At 37.3% G+C, this 22,580-nt stretch overlaps 2 protein-coding genes across 6 annotated transcripts; both read left to right on the top strand.

The window, feature by feature from the left end:
• Positions 1-948: 948 nt before the first annotated feature.
• On the top strand, positions 949-8,989 carry LOC103978718 (E3 ubiquitin ligase BIG BROTHER-related). Its single transcript, XM_009394615.3, has 7 exons — positions 949-1,241; positions 1,353-1,656; positions 1,748-1,788; positions 3,450-3,491; positions 3,580-3,701; positions 3,787-3,895; positions 8,722-8,989. The coding sequence occupies exons 1-7, from the start codon at positions 1,035-1,037 to the stop codon at positions 8,773-8,775; spliced, it is 879 nt and encodes a 292-aa protein (XP_009392890.2). The 5' UTR covers positions 949-1,034; the 3' UTR covers positions 8,776-8,989.
• A 2,416-nt stretch (positions 8,990-11,405) lies between these two features.
• LOC135580946 (protein PSK SIMULATOR 1-like) lies at positions 11,406-22,174 on the top strand. 5 transcript variants are annotated; one of them, XM_065141038.1, is made up of 13 exons: positions 11,690-11,829; positions 12,622-12,749; positions 15,678-16,003; positions 16,110-16,202; positions 16,287-16,377; positions 17,517-17,610; positions 18,207-18,295; positions 18,459-18,528; positions 19,749-19,849; positions 20,091-20,207; positions 21,093-21,169; positions 21,328-21,372; positions 21,505-22,174. In XM_065141038.1, exons 2-13 carry the CDS (start codon positions 12,639-12,641, stop codon positions 22,016-22,018), a joined length of 1,728 nt encoding a protein of 575 aa, XP_064997110.1. In that variant the 5' UTR covers positions 11,690-11,829; positions 12,622-12,638; the 3' UTR covers positions 22,019-22,174. The 5 variants fall into 5 exon arrangements, with proteins under 5 accessions (XP_064997097.1, XP_064997110.1, XP_064997103.1 ...); XM_065141031.1 differs by lacking the exon at positions 11,690-11,829 and adding an exon at positions 11,836-12,503; XM_065141045.1 differs by lacking the exon at positions 11,690-11,829 and adding an exon at positions 12,853-12,934 and having other exon boundaries at positions 12,622-12,762.
• Positions 22,175-22,580: the final 406 nt, after the last annotated feature.

Here is a 22,580-nt window from a genome sequence, read left to right as displayed (position 1 = left end):
ATATTATCCATCTCCTCCGTTACGATAGCTTTCATCTCATTATAAATGTCTTTTGCTCATTATAGCTTGCTATGGTCACTTTCATCGTTGTTGAGAAATCACTCTCACAGTAACACTATTGTTGTATTAACTTTTGCTCCATTTTGTCAAAACAAAATATTATTCAAGAATTTTTTTTATTTAAAAAAAAATAGTTGTAGATAATTGGGCAGAGATGTTCACGACGATGCAAAAGGAAAATCTTATTTTTAAACAAAAAATACAAAAAATAAAAAATAAAAAAAATAAAAAGAATATGTTTTTAAAATTTATCTAAATAAAAAATATAATATGTATATATATATATTCGAGTATCCTTATTTTTTATAAAATTTAATAATATTACTTGCATGAGCAATTTCGACTGTTAGTGCCATAGCATTTGCCAACCACTAACCAAAGCATATATATATATATACACACACACAAACACGGCTCATTCACCCACCATCACACGTCACGTCCCGTCGGTCATTTCTGTTGCTCCTTTCGATCTCGCGCATCAAAATCCATTAGCCAATCAAAAATACCAAATTTTTTATTTTGACTATTTGTTTCCTTGGCTCCTTCGACGGTTCCGGTTTACTTACACTGCTCCTCTGTTCTGACTCGAGAGAGATGTCATGGTCGGTAACACCGCATTACTTTTTACCCGTTTTAATTTACACCGTCGCGTCTCTGCCGAGCGACACGTGGGCTCCACCACGGGTAAACGAAATGGTTAAGAAACGAAATCGCAGGACATGTTTTTGGTAACATAAACGTGAAAGAGAAAAATACTATTGCAGAGGTCATCCGCCGCGACTGGTGACTTCTGAGCCGTTGGATTAGAGAAACTACGAAGTTCAAAGCAATTCCATCGGAATATACGATTCCTACTCGACAATGATGCCTTTTAAGAAACGGAGCCCGGTATTTTGATCTCCTCCGCCTCTTCTGCCTCTCTCCTCTCTCTCTCCTCTCTCTGTCTCATTCTCCTCCTTTACGGTGTCTTAATGGAGAACGGTGAAGAGGGCGGCGCCAGGAACAAACACGCCACCGCCGAAGGCATTTCAAACCCCGATCCCAGTCCGATCCCTCCGCCGCCTCCTCGAGATGCTCCGCTCGCTGCGGAGGTGGCGCCGCCGCCCGCCCGCACGCCCTTCACCAGCCTCAGCCAGGTCGACGCTGACCTCGCCCTTGCCCGCGCCCTCCAAGAACAAGTACCCGATACTCCGATCTCCCACACCTGCTCCTCTATGTTCGAATGTTTGCTTTTACGGTTGGGGATGAGGGCTTTCCTGATTTCTTTTGTTGTTCGCGATTGGGTGCAGGAGAGGGCTTACGCGATGCTGAGGATGAACGGCGCCGATGACAGCGATTATGAGAGCTCGGACGCTTGGACCTACGATGACGATGAGGAGGATGAGGAGGGTGTGGGAGACGAGCCGGATCACGTAGTCGAGGATGGCGGGAGCATCGAGGGGAGCGATTACGGGGAGGACGCCTTCGATGCCAACAATCCCAATCTCGACCAGCCGGAGGTTGAGAATAACGAGGCGTTTGCCAGGGCGCTGCAGGATGCCGAGGAGCGGGAGGTGGCTGTTCGTTTGATGGCCCTCACAGGATTGAATGAATGTGAGAGCATGTTGATTAATGTGTATTGCTTTATGTTGGCTTCTGGTTGTTCCAGATCTCGATTTGACTTTTCTGGGTGCATCTTTTGCAGGGGTGCCGGATGATCATAGGGACCATCGCGGTAACTCTAATGTGAGTTGTCATTTTTTCGTTAGTGTATTCTGCTGATTTCATTAATCATAAGAAATATATGCAATTGGGGATGAAGTATAAGTTAGAATTAATACTTTACACTGTTGTTTGGATATCATTTTGTAAAATGATCTTTTAGTTTTTGTTCCCAATCTGTTTTGTTCTGTTTGGTTCATATCTCAGCTATTTTTGATACTTACTGCAAATTTATCTCTTCATTCCTATATTTATTGTGTTTCAGATGCATCATGTTATGTACAGATATGTTGCTGCTAGAGAATTGTTTTAAGTTGTAAACTTATCATTTTTAATTTTGGATACCATACTGAGAAGCTCCTCATTTTATAGTGGTTTGCCGCTTTAAATTGAAGTTGATATGCTGAGGTCTGCTATGAATGCAAAATACTTAAACAAACAGAAGTTTTTGTTGCTTTTGGAACATTGCTTAGCCTCAACTCAGATCTTGACAATGCAAATATATATTAACACATAATTGTACCTGTATAACTGTGGTGATCAACAGGAATACATTTTTTTATTGGAAAGTAAAAAAGAAGAAGAAGAAAAAAAGCAAAATTAAACATCGGTTTTCCCTCTATGCTTTTGAATTTTAAAGCTTCCACCATTTTTATTGGGTTTCCTTAGTTAACAATATTTCTGGCTATGAATGTAACACCCCTGATTAATCCCATATCGGAAGTGGGCAAGATTAAGATTGACTTATAAAGGTCTGATAAGTGTACTATTATCAACTTTACTTTAAGCATTTTGGTCAGTGGTTTAAACCAAACGAAGTTAATAGGCTAGTTAGGGCTATTCGTGGATGGAGTTAGAGGACTCGTCACGGCGTGGAGCCACCACTGGGCTATGCTTCAAATGAACTATGCTAGGGTTTGATCTGGGTTATGCTGGCTACTCTGATATCAATGTAGTAGGTAGAGAAGAGAGAGAATATATACAAAGGCACTGATGGAAAAGGGTGCCAAGGCACTGATGCTCAAATTAAGATCAAACTCAATTCGCAATATCATGAAATATTACTAGATTAGAGACTGCTCCTCTATTTGTTGCATTAGACTTCTCATCTTTAAAGTAGCTTAAACACTTGAAAAAGAAGAGAACCATCTGAAAGAAATTATCAAATCTAGACCCACTTAACTCCAAGTTTGGATTAGATCAGTCATAGAATCAATGTATCCAAACTGTTCTGGCTCCAACAAATGATAGCATATAAGTTCCTCCAAAATTAAAAAAAAAGATAAAGAAATGCATGTCCCATTCAGATTTAAAGCAAACTTAATCTGAGGTTATGAACCTCTGGGTTGCATCACTTTCGGGATTCAGTTATTCAGATTTTTCATATGTTATCCTGAAGAAAACAAAATCAAGTATTAGTTTGTTTTCTATTCAATTCTATACCTGAGGATGAATGTGAATATTTGTTTACACATCTTGATAAAAATACTAGGCTAGAAGTTTACAATTATAACACCAATAATTTGAATCTTTGGTAGTCTTATGAAAATTGATCATCAAACATCATGAACTGCCAAATCTCAATTGAAATTATATCTTTAGGAGAAATAAGTGAAATGACATCAATTCAAATCCTGCTCATCAAACTTATGAAGTTGTCTTATATGTTATATCTTCTATCTCAGGATGTTTGGCAAGATATTGATCCAGATGAATACGTCTATGAGGTAATAAATTATTCCCCCAAAAAACCCATCTTTCTTTTGATATTTCAGTTTTGCTTTTGTTGTTTTTTTGATGTTTCTACTACTTCAGGAACTAGTCGCACTGGGTGAGGTAGTTGGAACTGAAAGCAGAGGCCTTTCTGCTGATATGATTGCCTCTTTGCCTTCAGTTAATTACAAGGCAGAAAATATACAAGATGACAACTCTGAACAGTATGCATACATTTCCATTAGGTTTCTAGTGTCCTTTATTGAAAGACTTGCTATCAGCCTGTTGACAAGTAAGTGAATGCCACAGATGTGTTGTATGCCGGCTGGAGTATGAAGATGGTGATTCTTTGGTCTTGCTCTCTTGCAAGCACAAATACCACTCTGAATGCATAAACAAATGGCTCCAAATAAACAAGGTAATATTTTAGAAAACTGATAGACTTTGTTGTTCATTCATATTACCCTTTTAATCCTCTAGCTTTTTTTTGTTTGCATATCTTAATGTAGTTTATAGTTCAAATTTGTTTATTGAAGGATCAAGTTCGAATTTGCACACTTAAATATTACAGTTATAGTGGTTACCTTTTTTTTTTTTTTGGGCACTGGTTTGATTTGTATATATTTTAATTTAGTTGGAACATGGATGATTTTTGCAACAGTCTCTTTAAATATTTAATGGTAAAGCTGCATACATTGGTCCTTATCGGACCTTGCATTGGCGGGAGCCTCGTGCACTGACTCCACCCTTTTGGATGATTTTTTGCAACAATTGGTTATTTTCTTGAGGGATTTGAGAGTTTCTTAGTTTCAGCTTATGGTTGTTAAATTTGAATTTAACTATAAGGAGATGTATTAGAAACTTTATATTCATTTGTTTGTTTTAAGGTTGACTTGCACTTAGCTTCTCAATAATGGGAGCAAAGTTTCATGTTGATCACTGGAAAATACTGGTACGATCATGTACTTATATCGGAACATATAACTCAATATTGTAGCAAATACGATCCATTTTTAATTTTTAATTATTTTATTTAATGATATCAACTGCGTCAGATCAATATACCATCCAATATACAAGAGTTGTCTTGATTGATAGGTTATCAAAGTTATTACCGGACTGAGATTTAAATCTAATTAGTTCAGCTAATGAGTCAACTTTCTGAAAGATTTTCACATTTACTTGATTGTCAAGCTTTTGAACTACAATTTGCTAAGTTTCAATTAGTTGCATATGAATCCATCTGTCTGGTACATGTCTCATTGCACTAAACCTCTGATCCATCTTAAAGGATAAATACAAAAAATATCTACATACTGATACATCGTAGAGGCTGCTTGTTTAGTTTGTTTTGGCAATATGGTATCTTTGTATGGCAGAATACTTTTTACTATAAGATCCAGTTTATTCCAAGGTTCGCCGTACCGTACCGTACCGGTGTTTCGACCCGCGCTCGGTACGGTACGGGTGTACCGACCGGTATACCGAGGTGTACCGAACGGTACACCCGGGTGTGCCGAGCACTGTAGCAGTGCTACAGTACTGCTACAGTACCGGAACGGTAAGAGGCGGTCCACGTACCGAAAGTCTGTCGGACCGGTACGTACCGCCCGTACCGGGCGGTACTGTTCGGTACGGCAAACCATGGTTTATTCCCTAAGAATGAAAAAAATTAAGTTGGTCTATAAGGATTAGATCGATATATAAATATGTCAATTTGATTGGTATATTAAAAATTTTTTGGTCAATGATTCAGCTCATCAAGTTAATTGGTCAAATGTTCTATTATCATGACAAATGATATCAAAGCATTGTGGCACCCTTAGTTTAGTTCCCATATTGGAAGCAAGATAAAACTTGAGTTAATTTAAAAGGACTAGATGAGTGTACTACCACTATTATGAACCTAAAGCATTTTGGATCAATTGTTTAGGTTCATCAATTTGATGGTCAATTTTTTTATCGTCTAATCATGACAAATTATATACATTGAGGGACCCAAATTAGTAAAGGACTACTAACCATCGAGGGACTTGAGTAGGAAATGACTACCGTGGAGTCACTACTAGGTTGGGTCTCACTTGCATCATGTTAGAGTTTGATTGTAGGAATATGTTTGAACCTTGACGAGGATGTTGAAACTCTTAAATGAAGGAGATTGGAATACTTTATTTAGTTAACTTGAGCAATCTAAATGAGAACTATCATTAACTTGGGTTTAAGTATTTTGAATTAGTCGTTTAGCTCATAAATAAGTCAGCCTATCGAGCTTGGTCATAACACTTATTGTGGTATTCCACATGTTATTTAGTTTGCATTTTGAATTATAATTTATAAGTCACTACGCTGAGCTTTCTTGTTACTTTTGTGCATATTAAATCATTGCTTTGAATATTTGAAGTTTTTGTAGACTTAAGAATGGAGTTCTTTTTAGCAAGTAGCCAAATGAGTGCTTCTTATCTTGAGAAAATCATTTAATAATAGTTGGCGCAACTAGGGCATTTCCTCTCACAAGACACATAGTGCAAGTTCCTCTCTCTTTTATAAGGGTAACATTAAGATATTTTAACAGTAATCTTGATGTACGCATTTCCTCTCACAATACTGTTGTCTTGTCAATCTGCATTAAAGTTTCCCTCAGCTGTATTTTAGATATTGAAGTGTTGGATGCATCAGCACACCTGACATGTATGTCATATTTAACTGGATATATCTTATGTCCTTGACGCTTAGCACTGTAATTTATGCTTACGAAGGGCAAAACTTCCTGTTTCAAATATTCCAACCCACTTAAATCCACAAAATCAATCGATTTGGATGAGAGGACCTTGTTTTTGTATAGGGTTCTTTACCTGATCTCAATCTGATGGGCAGCATGGTAGAAAAAGTTCAACACCTAATCTCGTCTACACTCTTAGATGCAGCTCTACTCTTGCGTATCCTGCCAGTGATTTTCAACTTAGATATAAGGATACAATGTTATTTTTCCCTCTCCATTCTTTTCCCAAAATTCTACAAAAAGAAAATTGATGTCCACACAATAAATTTGTAGTAAAAATTGTCATTGTCAACTACTATTTGATTCTGTGTTTAGGAAAAAAAGAAAAAAATAGAAGATATTTAGTTAGTTCATATGGTTCCTTGTTTATTTTCCCTGATTCTGTATATTTATTATTGTGAATATTGTAAACCATAACCGAACAAATTAGGTACTGGTTTAAAAATCTTAATCGAGCTGTGAACAGGTTGGTTTGGGTTGAACAATCTGTTTGTTTGAACAATTAGATGCCTTATTCTGTTGCAAAATTTGATATTCTGGTTTCATTTTCAGCTTTGTTTTCTGCTAGATGGCTTGAACATAACCAGTACACGATGTCAAAGCTCATGAACCAAATAGTTTCTATGAGAGATCTTTACTTGCTTTTACACTAAACCGGATAATTTTCCTTAGAAATTGATTGGACTTATTTCTTGGGGAAAACAGTTTTCAAATGGGGGTGTGTCTTGGCATCATAGTAAAGTTGTTTGTTTGTTAACAATTTTTCTTTTTTACTGAGACCTTGATTAGGCTCGAGGTTTTAAATACTAATTGGACCATATTTACTGTTCCAATCAAGTATGAGTATCGAAATATATATTTCATCCAAGGTGGTATGACTCGGTCTGTCTGTACCAAACTAGTCCTATAGGTCACTGAAATCATTATTAGGTCAATGTTTAAATACTTGAATTGGACTTTTCTTTTTGGTGGAAAATGGATTCTAAATAATAGCGAGTCTTGTAGTCATAATAAGGCTGCTCATTTGCTACATGAATGATCAGCATTCAGAAGATAGGTTCTCTGCTTGAAGAAATAAGATTGGGTACTAGGCATTCAAAACATGACCAACCCTTCCCACACTCCGCATTGGCATGAACTTTGTGCGCTAGGCAGTCGTTTTTGTTAAATAGGTTCAAATGGTTTTTTCAAAAGCTCATTAGATAATAGGGCATGCGGGCACTGATCGTGTTTCCCTTCACCTGAATAATTCATCCTAATATGTCTTATTTCACTCATTTTAGGCGCTTTTTTGGCTTGGAGTTGTCTTGAAATTCTGACCATGCTTTGTTTGCTTTGAGATGCTACAAGTCGTACATAGGACATGTCTGTCCAATGGTGGCTGCTTACTTTGAGAGTTGACATATAATGCTACATATGATATGCCAATGGTTAAAAGCTGAATCTCCAATCTCCACTAGTGGGTGGTATTAACAAGAATAGAAGTTAGGAAATCGATAAAAAAAAAAATCAGTCGGCTCTTGTAGCAACTAGTGGAGCATAGGCATAAACAAAAGCCACTGGTTCCGTATTTTTGGGTAGGAGACCAAGCAACCGAATCAAGTTAATAACTCACTCAACAAGAGGATCTTCTTCTAGAGGATGAGTGATAGGTCATAGCTTTACAAAAGACTCATTTCCACAATGGAGTATACGTAGGGCTCTACAAAGGACTCTAGTATACATTTTTTAGCCCCAATTAGTGGGATGGTCTTTGCTGGATAATTAGGTAAGATCTTTTAGCAGAATGGTGCTTGAAAGATAATTTGACCATATAAAAAATAAAAAAGCTGGATTTATGAACATTTTTAAAGAAATACAAATTATGATTAGTGGTTGAGAGTCAATTAAGAGATGCACTTTTGGTAAAGACCTATAGAACAGTTCTGATATGCTGAATCATTGCTTCTTCAATGTCTACTATAGGCAATGTTGTCCATGTCATTTAAACCATAAGTTTCAAATTCTTCATGTGTTTACCTTTTCCCCTCAGCTTCACAGTTGTTTCACGGCATCCACGCCTCATATGGTAGCATGAGCTGGAACATTATGGAATATGGATTATCAGAAAGATGTTAAAGATGATTGGAGAAAAGATAGAAGCGATGGGTCGATCACAACTGTTCTATTGGTCTTTAACAAAGATAGAAGATGATCGGTAGAATGTTGTAGCATAGGAAAATGAACATGTTGCATGGGAATAGCCCATTATTTTAGATGAAGTGAAAATAAATGAGGATCATGATTCTAAATGAGCATTAACATCATTGGATGATATTGCAGCTGCTACCACATGCCTGTTATGTTTTATGTTGGATACAATTCAGAAACCATTTTAGCGAACCAAATACCAATTTAATTACGGCATATGATGTGCTCCATAAAGACTTCTGAAAACTAACCAATTATACTCTGTTCTCTTGTAGGTTTGTCCTGTCTGCAATGCCGAGGTTTCTACTTCAGGGACTAAGCAGAATTGATATAATATGTAAAGGGACCATTGTCTTATTGGGATGCTCTTAAGGAGATTGCCTTGTGCATAAAATTCAGTACAGATGCCCCAACCATCAACTCAACTTTGTCATGAAATTGCACTTAGCTGTAGTTTTCCATCAAATCAGAAAATGTGACATTATGTTGTTACCATTAGTTATCCTCCTCAATGTACTAAACCTAGAGTACTTTTTTGGTCAACCTGGCTGCCAAATTTGTTATTGCTGAATGACCTGCAGAACTGCATGATAAAATTGTTACGAGTAATATGATCCGTGATGGTAATCGTGACTATCAAATTCGATAATGTTTAGCTATCTATCGTTATTCTTTCAAATCCTCTATGATATACCGCATTCAGCTCGGTTATAGATAGAGCGAATAGATCTGTCATTTTTTAAAATTTTTATTCAAATTCAAAATCATGGTGTACCGTGTATTCACTTTCGGTCAATGAAATCTTTCATTTTTTCTGTATTTGAAGATAAATTCAATAAATCTTGCTGCAGAAAATGTTTCTACTCAAAGTTGAGAAATGATAGTTTTTTTTACAAGGGTAATGGTGAAGACTGGATTTCAGCATCAGACATTGTTATTAATAGTTAAGGTCTTCTTCAGATAATATTATGTTTTTAAAATAATAATCACATTATAGACCCAGACTACGATTTGAAGATCATGCACTATGCTAATCATATTGCAAGTTTCAGCATTCAAACTAAACAATCTGACCATGTCGGAGGCAAATGGTCAAACAAGGAGAAAATGACAAGACCACAGCCTCTAAGATTTATTTTGGTCAAATTATTAAGTAGTCTTCAGTGCTGGATGGAGAAATTGTTACGGCTCATGTTTTTTATTTTTCTCAAACGTGTCATTAGCTTGGAATCGATAGATGCGTGTCTGTCGGCAACAATGATTTAGACATGGTTCATGTCATGGAGCTAAATTTGACTGAATTGAGATGCCATTCTCATTGGAATTGGTCAAAATTATTTACCTTCAATTTGTGGCCAAAATTCCTGCAGTTGTGTTCCATCCATTCAAGCAAGATACTTGCCCTTGTTCCCATGCATCTGTTTCTTTCGTTCTTCATCACTGGGGTAAGGTGAGAGATGGAGAAGGGAAACAAGATCGTCAAACCCCTTGTTGATGATGATGTATTTGCATATGAACAAGTGATTTATTGTCTTCATGTGGGTCAGAAAATGACTACTGAGTTGTGATTTCATCTTGACGCCAAATTTGTCTTTGGAGTTGTTTTTCTTGTCCAACCAATATCAAGTTCACATTTGTTCACAATGAAGATATAACCCAAAAAAAAAAAATCTTCAAATTCATGAGTACTGAAGTCAATATATCTGACTTCAACCACCTCATTTCTTAGATGATATAGGCTTATTTCATCTAAGGATTAATCTTTTCTACCGTGACCATCTCACCATAGGTCCAAACGAGCCCTTTAGAGTTATACTCCTGTCGTGGGAAACAACTTTGAGCCGTGGCCTCGGGGCCGACATGGCTCAGTTCGGGTCCGAACGATGGGGATCTCCCTGGGGCGTTCCTCGAGCCCGCTGAGGCAGTCGGGTGCGGTGTCCGATCGGGACGGTGTAGTCGTCTCCTCCGGGCAGGAACTCCTCGCCTGCGCGTCTGGAGGGGACCTTCGGCTTCGCACCTGCACAAAGGTCGGGTTGAGATGCTCGGCCTGACCCCTCCGACGATCAAGTTAGCAGATGTGGAGTGGGTTTCAGATGAAGAAGTGTTTTTGTGTATCTGTCTCTCCCCCCCCCCCACCTCTTTCTAATGAACGAGAGGGTATTTATAGGGAAACATGCTGCTTCCTGAGCTGCCCGCTTGCAGGGGTAGGTTGGTAACGTCTGACTTTGTGTTGACGTGGCATGAAGAATTGAGCTTTGGCAGGATATTAATGCGTCTCGGTCGGCGTTCCGATCTACATTGACTAGGTGCTGTTGCGTGAGGCGTCATCTGACGTCAGCCGAATCTTATCATAATTACTATCCTCGTCAACTCCCACCCCTACCTTATTTCTAATCCAATTAGATCCGGTCCGAACCGGTAAATCATGGTCTCGATTGAACCTATCCATTCCGATTGAACCGGCAAACGCAGCACAAAGAAAGATAACCCTCAATTGCAATTAACCCAGACACGGGGACCCACACAACCTATTGCTGTTATGTATTATTGTAATTATCATTGTGGCCGGCCGAGTGGTCCCCACTTTGGACTCCCAGACCGACCCGGCGGTGTCCGATCACCACGCGTTTAGTGGGCCCCGCGGGGGTGGAAGGCAGGCGAGCGACTCGTTCCCCCGCCGTTCCTTCGCGGCTTACCCGCTCTCTCCCAAACCGTCCGTCGAGAAGCATAGCCTCGGTACCCACTTCTCTCACCCCGCCTGCCTAATGCCTCTCGGTTAAGTCGGGTTACGGGACCCACGTTGGCCCCCACTGGCTTCGACTCAGAGGGCAGGTGGGACGGCAGTTGGTTCATCATGGTCGGGTGAGGCGACCCTTTTGGCAAAACAGGCCCTTCTTCGTGGGTCGCGCGGTCCTGCGGGCAACGCGGACCGCCGTGGGGCTAACGGAAGGGCAGGACGGTAAATTCGGGGCGCGAGAAACAGCCCCCAGCCGCACCTCGCTTTCCGACTGCGAACTTGGACTCCCGACACACGCGAACGAGTCAATCCGAAGAACACGAGCGAAGACGGCGATGAGCCAGGACGAGGGCGGGGATCCCTGGATAAGTACCGCGCCCCGCGGACCGGGGCAGGAGGAGTAAAAGGAGAATCCTAGGGCTCTGGTTCCTCGATTAGGTCTCTGCTGCAGCTGCCCCGATCGAGAGGGTAAGAGATGGGTTGCGTTTGCTCGAGCCGAAGCAGGAGTGATAGGAAGGAGAGGAAGGATGCTTTGTACGCCGATGGAGCGGAGGAGGTTGGTACTTTTGGAGATCGGAAGAGCAACTACAAGCTTTTCGATTCCGGCGAGCTCCGAGTGGTACCGACCAAGGCCGTGGCTGGAAAGGTGCTTCATTTATTGCTTGAATTGATTTCTTTACTTGTGGTTTTGGGCGATTGAGCTACATGATTAGAGAATTATCAGTGAGCTTGTGAAAGTGTTCTGGATGAAGGCTTAAAAGCTCTCCGATAAGATACAGGAAGTCGGCAAGAAAATGAGCCGGAGATGACGATATGCTGGTAGTGAGGCTAAGTTGAATGTATCGTACATGGAGATCTCTCTGCATATCGGGTTCTATTTTTTTTCACAGCAGGAAAGAAGAAAAAAGAATACCGAGTTGCAATCTTGTCTGTGATGCAGAGAGATCGGGATAATTGAATAAGATATGAGATTTCTTGTTTTTATTCCCCAAAGTTTGGGTTTACATGGAGGATTTATGAGTATGTAAGCCTAATGGTCACCCTTGATCTTTTTGCAAAATGTACAAGAATTTTAGGAATATAGGGGTTAGAGCAGTAATTTGGACTTTGATACAATATAGTTGAGCTCAGAAAGTGGACATGGGAAAGTGAACGATCCTGATTATTACGACCTACAAGTGTGCAAACGTAATGGATGCTCGTGAAAATCATTTTGCAGAATGTACAAAAAGTTTAGGAAGTTAGCGATCAGAGCAGTAAGTGGACAATGATACAGTCATACAATGAGTGTTTAGCTTGATAATTGAACATATGAAAATGGTAATAATCAATGGATACTGTTGAATTATATAACTATTTTGGAAGTCCTGCAATTAGAAATCTCTATGCTAGTCAACTCACATTGTGCAATTCTGTTCTGCTTTGTGACCACTAACAGATGATGTTCCATGTCACATGCCATATGGGTGCTCATGCAATGCATTGAGGAAGAATGGACAAAATGTCGAAGCATATATCGAACTTGCAGATGATGCCACCTTGCCAATCCATGCGTTGAGTTTCTATGTGAGCTCTAAATGTATTGCATCTAGTCTTTTGTGGTTTCATAGTGGGTGAAAAACGACACATGGGATTTTTGCCTTACATAAGTGGATCCGATGTGTTTCAGTGAAGCCTGCAAAGAATCTGGAATGCACTTTCAAGAGAGGTAGTACGGGCTAAGGTGCATTTAGTTTGAAGACTAAAGAAAGGTGAGGGGCATTTGTTTTTGTCCCATTAAGAAATTTTGGAGCAGTACTTTGTAGAATTAGTCTTTGGCGGTAAAGGTAAATTACTTGAGAGTTTTGTTGTGCGGACAGGTTGTCAAGGAGCATATAAATTGAGGGGGAAGGCTTGTGTTAGTCGATGTTGGAACACAATAAGATTATCTCTGGTTGTGGTTGTTCAAGTTATGGTTTGAAGTTTGACAATACACTTATCATACTGTAGTCATCTGAGTGGGTATCGGTATTTTATTAATGTACTTACCTACCAAATACCAGTATTAAATAAATTTTAATTATATTTTGGGGTTATTCCCATTCTGGGTCCGAATTGACTTGGTTGTCCAAGTTCAACAGGTTTCCTTTATTGTATCAGATATGTATTTTAAAATTTGGTTCAAGTATCTTAGGGATGGACTTCCTCTAGGTGGATTTCGCATGAGCTTAGCTATCTAGAATCTGGGATTTAGGTATAGCCTGCTACATGATTATTGGAGTACACGTCATGGTTTCCATGCCATGCTGTGCAGTACAAGTCTGATTGATAATTTGATATTCCATATTTTATATACTGACACAAATACTTGTTATGCAATCATGCTGCATGCTTCCTCAGTGCTGGGATGTTATGTGCTGTGCTTGAGTGTTAAGCGCACTCCTTGAATTGTCAAAAATCATTGGTTATTGGCAAATTTGATCTTTGTTTCTCTATGTGTATGTAAAATGAAACTGTGCATATGTTTATGTATTTGCATACTTAACTTTTATTTTGGTCATGCTTTACATGTCTTGTTGGTAGGGTTTGACAGAGAAGACATCCCACAACGATGACATAGAAATGTTGTGGGAACAAATCCAAATAGAATATTAGGGATGTCTGACCTCAATAGGGCATTCAAGAAGGTGCTAAAGAATTAATTATGGCAAGATAGAAGTGGAGGGAATCTGCTGTACTATTCTCATAGAAAGGAAGAAAAAGATGGACAAACAGAGAAACTGGGAGGACTATTAGACTGTCAGCCAGAACTTTCACATCTTTTATTTCTCAAATCAGTTGCACACTATTTTGCAAGGAGCATTTGATCTTTTTGTTGGAATACCCTTTCATGTTATATAATTGGCTACACCTTCATTGATTATGAACTCTAATTATCTATTAAAGATATATTAGAATACCCTATTAAATATGAATCAGAATAACTGAAGATATATGCCTTTATCAATAGCCATTCTTTTCCTAATTTAATAAATTCTGAGCCCACAAACTCTTTCCTAAAAGATACATTCAGGATACACTAAAGCTGGGTACTGTTGTCAAAGTTGAAGAATATGATAAAATTCACATGTATATAAAGGATTGCTAATAATGGAGAGATTCCATCATGATATGAGGAAAAAATCTATTGCCTACTCATGGACAATTTCACATGTCACAAAAACCTCATATGCAATTTCTTTGAACTGCCCTCTAATGTAGATCATCATTTGATATGCCTCAATTCTTTTTTTTCTTTTCTACTGATTAATGAAGAGAGAATTGTTGTGTTGATGTTGCTGCTTTTTGTTGATATATTTTTCTTTGTTGCGACTTTCATTGGGTGGTTGGTCTATCACTAATTGCTCGACTTTGCTATCCTTTTTTTTTTTTTTTTTGATCAATCTAGTCCAGATATTTTTAAGCTCTATAACTTGATCTACCCTTTGTCTTGCCAATTGATTCAAAAGTCCCTTTGAATCTTTGGTGGGTTTTATGTTGAAGGTGTATGTGGACCTCTCTCTTGCCTTTTCTCCTTTTTCTACTCTTTTCCTTACTTACCATGTTGACCTATTTCAGCAACACTTGCATATTACTTCTTAATGATGTTATCTGCTTGGTGGTTACCGGGTCTGTACTGGGCGATGAACCCAGTACAAGGACTTTACTGGGTAGTAATCCCTATACCAGGCTTCAACTGCCTGGTTTACGCTGGTCCAAGGGCTGACCGGTGGTTGGACCAGTATATATCGTCCCTACTATACCAGTTCGAGCGGTAACATAATCCTTGGTTAGAACCACTCAACACTGTGATATAGCTCTAAAACTAACTCAGAATATAGGAATAAGAATTAACATATTAAACCAGTATTCACTGCAACGGAAAGAAACGTAATATAAATCTTAAGCAAACAGTTTGGACCGTGACAATAAATTTGAGAAGTATAATTCATTCATTGTCAAATCTAAATTCTACTTTTACAATATTTAAAACTTTCACCGCCAATACTAATTTTTTTCTTGTTTTCTTATGCTTTACTTTGTGCATTTTGCAATGAAAAATCAGAGGGTTTTTGGAAAAGTTAATCATAGAAAACACGAGTTCATAGTTATTGACCTTTTTTAAAGTATCTCTTGTTAACGCTTTGACATGTAATGAATCTAAAAGCATATGTTTTCTGTGAGATCAAGATGTGCTTGTCTTTGTTGTAATTGTTTGAATTTGATTCTGATCATTGCCAATAAATGATTGGACATGACAACTGGAAAGCAGTCACCAATTGCCCAGATCCACCACTTATTTGTGTTCAATGATAGAAAGTTCTCAAGCAGAAATGTCTTTATTATATTATATTATGTTTTGAGAGAAACAAAACAATAGTCATTGTTTTATGAGTCCATGAATGATGAATTATTATAAAAGGGTTATATTATTTTCCAGTTTAACTGACTACTATTGGTGATGACATTTCTTAGGTACCAGAAACAAGTTCAATCCTGGGACGAGCTAGCATTGCTGGTCTGGAGAAAGCTGTAGAGGTTCTAGATACCCTTGGAAGTAGCATGTCAAACTTGAATCCTAGCAGTGGATTCACATCCGGAGTGACGGCCCGAGGATATAAAATTTCCATCTTAGCATTTGAAGTGGCAAATACAATTGCTAAAGGAGCTAACTTATGGAGAAGTCTTTCAGATGAAAACATCAATATCTTGAAAGAAGAAGTTTTGCAGTCAGATGGAGTAAGAAAACTAATCTCTGCAGATGCTAATGAGTTGCTGTGGATCACTGCCACTGACAAAAGGTGGGGTTAGTAATGCAATCTGCAGATGTCGCATCTTATTAACTTGTATTATAGTTGTTTCTGGAACCTGATCTGATGCATAGCTGTTCTTGTATCACTGTAACAGAGAAGAACTTGAATTTTTTTCAAGAGAAGTAATTAGGTTTGGGGACCTATGTAAAGACCCAATATGGCACAATCTAGGTCGCTATTTTGAGAAGTAAGATGTCACACTTTGCAAAGCATTTTAAGTTGTCCAAAACAGACTTTCAATTTGAAATATGATGGCTGATTGTTTCCTCAGATTGAGTTTGGATATGACGCCCACAGAACAGTCAAAAGAGGAGGCAGAAATGATGATGCAACTCTTAATATATTTGGCTCAGAGTACTTCTGTAAGTACATCTTGATATAAAACTGTTAATAGTCTCTATTTATCCTAAATAGTTTTTCATCAGTGATTTGAAAAAGAGGAAGAATATGCTTCCATCTGACATTTAGAAATCCACATTCTTATAGCATTTGGTGAATGAAATTCTAGGTTTTGTGCCAAAGGTTTCGATGAATCTTTCCATTTAAGTTCATTAAATTTTGCTCATATGTTTGTTCTTTTCTTTCCTTTTCAGTATTATTGGGTTCTGTCGCCTCCAGATTCCATTCTCATAGTTAATCAGTTAAAAGGGCTGCCATAGCTCAAATCATGTTCATTATTTTACAAAGCAAGCTCTTCGCTCGTTGATTTTTTTGGTTCTGCTATTTGTAGGTCAAATAAGGCTGGTTTTTTTATCCATGTAGCTGAACCTAAATAGTTGAGACTTTAGTTAATAGATAGTTTAATTTTATCTGTCATTGTGAAAACTAAGATTTTAGAACCAGTACTGTTATTGTATTGGCTGTACCATTACCAGCAGTACACCCTTCAAAAAATTAAAAAAAAAGAAGTTTAATCTTGATATTTAGGCTATAACATGGATTGATGAGCTACCATCTGATTGAACTGCCACATCTTAATTGTTCGATGGAAACATATAAACTTGAGCAATTTTCAGTCATATCACAAGTTTAGCATTCGCTCAACTTGTGTTGTGCACTAAAGAATAAACTACTTGTTTCCATATATTAAATTTGCTTTCATATGCTTATGTTCAGCAATTAAACAATTGGGAACTCTTGGTGATTTTATATTATCTAATAGAAATGGTCAACTTTGCAGAATTATAAATTGTTTTTTGATCGATGAACTTTTCTTAGTGAACCATGTTCCCTAGTTTTAAGTTAATTAACACAAACATTTAATCGTCTTCATTGAAAACAGCCTAAGACACATTTTGTGATCAGGAACAATTTTGTTCTTCTTTCATTCCCATTTTCTGGACATCAAGTTCATTGAGAAGTTGATAATATTTTTCTGATAAAGAATTATGCAAACATCGGCATGATTATTGGTCTGTATGAACAAATGTGATGAGTCTTATCTTATAAAATAGTTCTTCATTGTTTGCCTATGATCAACTAAACCATCTTGCATGTGTAGGAGCTTTATCACGAGTTACATGCTCTAGATAGATATGAACAGGATTACCGAAGGAAGCTTCAAGAAGAAGAGTTGATACCTGCAGCTAGACAGGGTAAGCTAGTAAGCTTTTTTTAAGATTCAAATGGTAAACTGACTGGAGATTTATTCCTTGTGCATGTTTTGACTTTGACTGCATATTGGAAGTATTGCTTGATGTTAAGAAAACATAAATAGTTTATGAGGTTTGGATATTAAGCTACGCCATATCCCATACAGTACACAATTATATTTCCTTTTCTAAGTAACAAATAAAACAACTTATTTTAGAATCTTTAGATTGAATTTATATTTTCCTACTTGATAGGTTAGTCTCTTAGAGAGGCTTCCTTAGACATGTTAAATACAAAGGCAGGTTTTCTTTCAGTTCTATGTTATGGTCCCATGCATCTCTAGTCTTTATGGACTCTGCCATTTTTAGACCATTTGGTTTATTCCTAGTCTGGTTCTCGTTGACAAGGTTATTAATTATCTGATTCAACTTTGAATTGTTAGCCGTTAATTAAATTTTTTTTGTAATATTACTGTGTTTTTTTCTTTTTTGGGATTAAATGCATGCTGATGCTTCCATTTTTGTTGAACTAGTAGTATTTTTGCTGATAGTTTGGCAATGTCATTTTATTGGCTTCTACCCACTTTTTACATGAGCAGAGAGTATTTTGAACAGTGAACTGAAACGCCAAAAGAAGCTTGTGAAGAGTTTGAAAAAGAAATCCCTTTGGTCCAGAAACTTGGAGGAGGTAATGGTTTTGTTCTTGGATTCTTATGAACTAACCATTATGACTTCATTTTAAATATGTAAAAAGACCATTGTCCAGATGGTTTAGTTTATATATATATATATATATATATATATATATATAAAATTAAAAAAGTTCTCCAACATATTCATTGTTTTTGCAGGTGGTGGAAAAGCTTGTAGACATTGTTACATTTTTGTATAAGCAGATTTGGGAATCATTTAAAACTTCTGGTATGTTATTGCAAATTTGGTATTGAGTCTATTGACAACGTTTTTGAGAATGATGATGTCTTAACTCTTCATATTAATTTCTTTAAGCCTTTTAGGATCAGTTTCATGTCTGGCTACTAGGAACCTCTCTCATGCCCCTATGCTTTTCTTCTTTGCCTTCCCACCTCAAGACCTAGCTGCCTCTGGCTCCTATTCTTTCTTCATCTTCTTCCCTGACCATTGTCACCTCCTCAACTAGTAGAATGGGTTGGTTGCAAGAGAGGGGATCATGTATTGTGAACTGTGATAAGGCTCCCTTGTAAGTTGCAATCAACCATACCAATCATATTCTGAACAAAACCTAATATCTATTAAAATTGCAGAGCTGTGAACCAATCAACATGTGGACCATTGGGGACTACTTATATGGAGCAGTATACAGTGATATTTTAGTTCTCGTCTTGAATTGTGTTTAAACAAAATCTAATGAAGGTGAAAATAAGAGCCTTACAATAAGTAATCATTAATATTCCATTCCAAGTATGCTGTGTTTAAATTCCTGGATAAGATGCATTATAATTTGTTCTTGTCGAGAATGGAAGAAACTTCATTTCCTTTGTGCTTTTTTCATGAGTTATAATTTCTGGATTCTTGTCGTGAGACTTCAAATTGGTTTAGATAAAAGCATTGCTCCATCATCATATGACAATCAAGAATAGTTTTAATTCTGCGATGTGATCAACTAAATAACAGTATGATTCTTGTCATACTCTTTTTTCAATGTGCTTCATTAATAAACGTTCTGTTGATATACTGCTCCATCATCATATGACAATCAAGAACGGTTTGAGTAATTCTGCGATGTGATTAACTAAATAACTTCATTAATAAACGTTCTGTTGGTATTATGTTTTATTTATTCATGATGTTGATTGATTGAAAAGGTACATGTAAGATGACACCCAGCTGTTGTGATTATTTTTTTGTTAATATATTTGTCCAAATCTTTTCCTTGGAATAATCGTGACAAGTTATATGTATATATTTCTTAGCATCACCTTAAAAGGGTGCTAAAAAGATACAGAATGATCTGTGGATGTAGAAAAAGGGTCTGTACTCTATTAGTCTTATGCTGAAGTTGATTATCTTGATCCTCGCCATACCTTTTTTTAAGCCATTTGGAAAGTATGTTGTTGAGATCTTTGTAACTGTAATATTAAACCTGTTTGAGCAAATTGCAGGTTGCAACTTACTCGACTATAAGCCAGCTCAGAATCAAACCTTAGGTGCTTCTGGTCTCGCGTTGCATTATGCTAACATCATCAACCAGATTGATAATATAGTAAGTATACCTGGGATACAATATGTTTTCTATCACTGATAGTGCTTCCTGCTCGTTTTAAGCAGATGCGAAGTAATATCCGTTGCTTCTCATATCAAAGTATGTATCTCAGTTATATGTCCTGACATATGGAGCTGAGAGATCCAGCTACATGCCAAGCAATTAGTACTTGGTGAACTATGGTTAAGAAATGGTGTTTCTCATGCTTTATGGAGTTTTTCTTAAAATATTTTGTTCATAGGTATCTCGACCACTATCCCTTCCTCCGACTACAAGGGACAGTTTATATCAAGGATTGCCTACACGCGTGAAGGCAGCACTTCGTACCCGATTACAATCATTTGATGCCAAGGAAGAGGTATGTTGTACTTCCTTCAGTTTATACTATAGTGCTAAGCCTCTATTTCCCTATTAGGTTTTTTTCTCTGTGACATTTCAATATTTCTTTTGTGAACCTTCCCTAGACCAGCACATTTATATTAACAAAACACTTGCTTGATTTACATATTTTAGAATATCATTATAAAGTTGAACACAAATAAATTTTACATATCTGTAAGATGCTGCACCTGTGTGATCGGACTTGAAACTCTACCACACCTCTTCTAGTTTGATGGAAGATATGTTTCCAACAACACTCTTACACTGTTGGAAAGCTGCAGTGATCTTTGCCACTCATGCATTATGGAGCAAAAATACTTGTATCGAAATTCAGCAGCATTTTGTGTTCCCATATGTAAAGATGGGCAACTTCATCAAATTTCTACACAAAATATGCCAAGAGATCATTCACGATGTGCAAGTGAGCTTTGCTTTAGTAGCTGAGTTTCCTAGGTGCATATATTAAAAGGTCTGGTAAAGATCCATTGCCTAATACATAAAATGATCTGATTGAGGTTGCTGAATCAAGTTAACCAATTTTTGTATAATGAATTTCCAAAAGATCTTGACAAGTTAAACTGAGCTGTACATTTATTAGATCACATTCTTGTATTTAAGTGTCTAAAAACTAATATATCAGAAGCTTTAGCAAATCCAGAAATTAAAAGATCATCTTAGTATAGTCATTTATGTTCTCATTGTATGATAAATTTTTGATTGTAGTCTCCTAAATGTACTATCTGATCTCTTTGTACATTTGGATAGGTAGCTACTGGTGAAACTCTTGTGGTGTGTATTCTTTAAACTCTAATTGTTAAAACTTGTAATGATAACTGCTATTTCTGAATTTGCATTTCTGCAGTATACAGTTGCTCAGATAAAAGCTGAGATGCAGAAAATCTTATGTTGGATCACTCCACTAGCAGAAAACACAACTAGGTTGGTATCTAAAATGGCTTCATTAACTATTTACATTTACTAAATAGCTTCCCCCCCTTCTCTCTCATACTTTCATCTATGCTACATATGTTTTGTTTCAAGGCTAGAATTGCTATTGCAGTTTCTTAATTCTTTTTATTCTCATCTGATCTAATCAGAGCACATCAAGGTTTTGGATGGGTAGGAGAGTGGGCAACCATGGGGTTAGTTCTGGACTCGTTCTTCCATTTCCTTTAGTCTTTATTCTAGTTTTGCAATAACTGAGCATGTGAAAATGACAGCAGAATCTCCTTGTTATGTATGTGATTGCATCTAAGCAGTGTGTTCTTCTGCAGTACTGAGATTAACAAGAAACCAGACATGCAAAACTGCATTGCCCGTATCCAGACGCTTCATCATGCAAATAAAGAGAAAACTGAGGAGTACATATTAGAACTAGTGGTATGGCTTCACCATCTAGTTATCCAGGTGAAGAACAGGGGTTATGGATTAACATCAGCCAGCCCAGTTCAAAGTCAACCAAATAAGGGAACAGTGGTGATCTCAGAGTCCATACGAGAACCATCTCAGGCATGCAATGGTAGAATTGAAGGTGCCCTACTCTCAGAAGACGAAAGAAATATGTTGGAGCAAGTAACCCTGAGGAAGATTACATTAGGGAGAAGCAAAAGCTTGGACTTGGAGAAGAGAGCCAGGAGACATAGGGGTCGGAATAGGAGCTGTGAGAATTCTCCAGACAAAGAGTTCAATGTGGCATTAGATTGGAAGCTGGAGAGGTCAAGAGTGTTGGATGTGATGGATGGGCTCAACACGCTCGGTGCGCTTCCAGTAGTTCAGTTTTGTACATAAGCTCATGTGTTCATGAGCACTAAGCCTTTTCTTTCTCTCATGTAAATGCCTTGGAAGGGATTCCATGATTTATCTCATCCTGTATAGTTATTTGATCTGAAGTATTACATATGGATTAAAAGAAAGCAGCAATGAGAATAGCTGCTGATTACTATATTTGCCTTGACAGTTTCAGAATTGATAGGTTTCCGAGGGGCAGATTGAACAGGTAAATAGATCTGACTTTGAAGGACATAATGCATGAGAATAAGACGAATAATTCTTGAAAAATGATATCTGAATTATGTATTAGATCTATTTACAAAAGATTAATGGTTCAAAATTTGATCTGATATACATATTTTTTGAAGGTGTGAGATGGTTTCACCGGTAAGAATGGTGTCATGCACTATAATTTGTTTGTCTTTTTTATGTTGGATTTTGTATGGATTATGGACTATCTGAAGTTAAAAAGGACACAAATAAAACAATTTCAATTAAAAAAGACTTTTTTTTAATACTCTGTGTGTCAATATAATTTGGATAAATCATTTTGACCATTTTATTATAGAGTTTGGTATAG

Source organism: Musa acuminata, chromosome BXJ1-3, assembly GCF_036884655.1.
Source record: "Musa acuminata AAA Group cultivar baxijiao chromosome BXJ1-3, Cavendish_Baxijiao_AAA, whole genome shotgun sequence".
NCBI lineage: Eukaryota > Viridiplantae > Streptophyta > Magnoliopsida > Zingiberales > Musaceae > Musa > Musa acuminata.
The sequence above is the reverse complement of the archived record's forward strand: the minus strand, read 5'-3'. Positions and strand labels throughout refer to the sequence as shown.

What these genes read in the sequence shown, in the direction of transcription:
- LOC135580946 (XM_065141025.1), top strand. Translation starts at nt 11,659, where the DNA reads ATGGGTTGCGTTTGCTCGAGCCGAAGCAGGAGTGATAGGAAGGAGAGG. An exon ending in CCAAGGCCGTGGCTGGAAAG is followed by an intron (nt 11,830 to 15,677) that starts GTGCTTCATTTA and finishes GACATTTCTTAG; the next exon opens with GTACCAGAAACAAGTTCAAT. An exon ending in ATTTGGCTCAGAGTACTTCT is followed by an intron (nt 16,378 to 17,516) that starts GTAAGTACATCT and finishes TTGCATGTGTAG; the next exon opens with GAGCTTTATCACGAGTTACA.
- LOC103978718 (XM_009394615.3), top strand. Translation starts at nt 1,035, where the DNA reads ATGGAGAACGGTGAAGAGGGCGGCGCCAGGAACAAACACGCCACCGCC. An exon ending in ACCATCGCGGTAACTCTAAT is followed by an intron (nt 1,789 to 3,449) that starts GTGAGTTGTCAT and finishes CTTCTATCTCAG; the next exon opens with GATGTTTGGCAAGATATTGA. An exon ending in AATGGCTCCAAATAAACAAG is followed by an intron (nt 3,896 to 8,721) that starts GTAATATTTTAG and finishes GTTCTCTTGTAG; the next exon opens with GTTTGTCCTGTCTGCAATGC.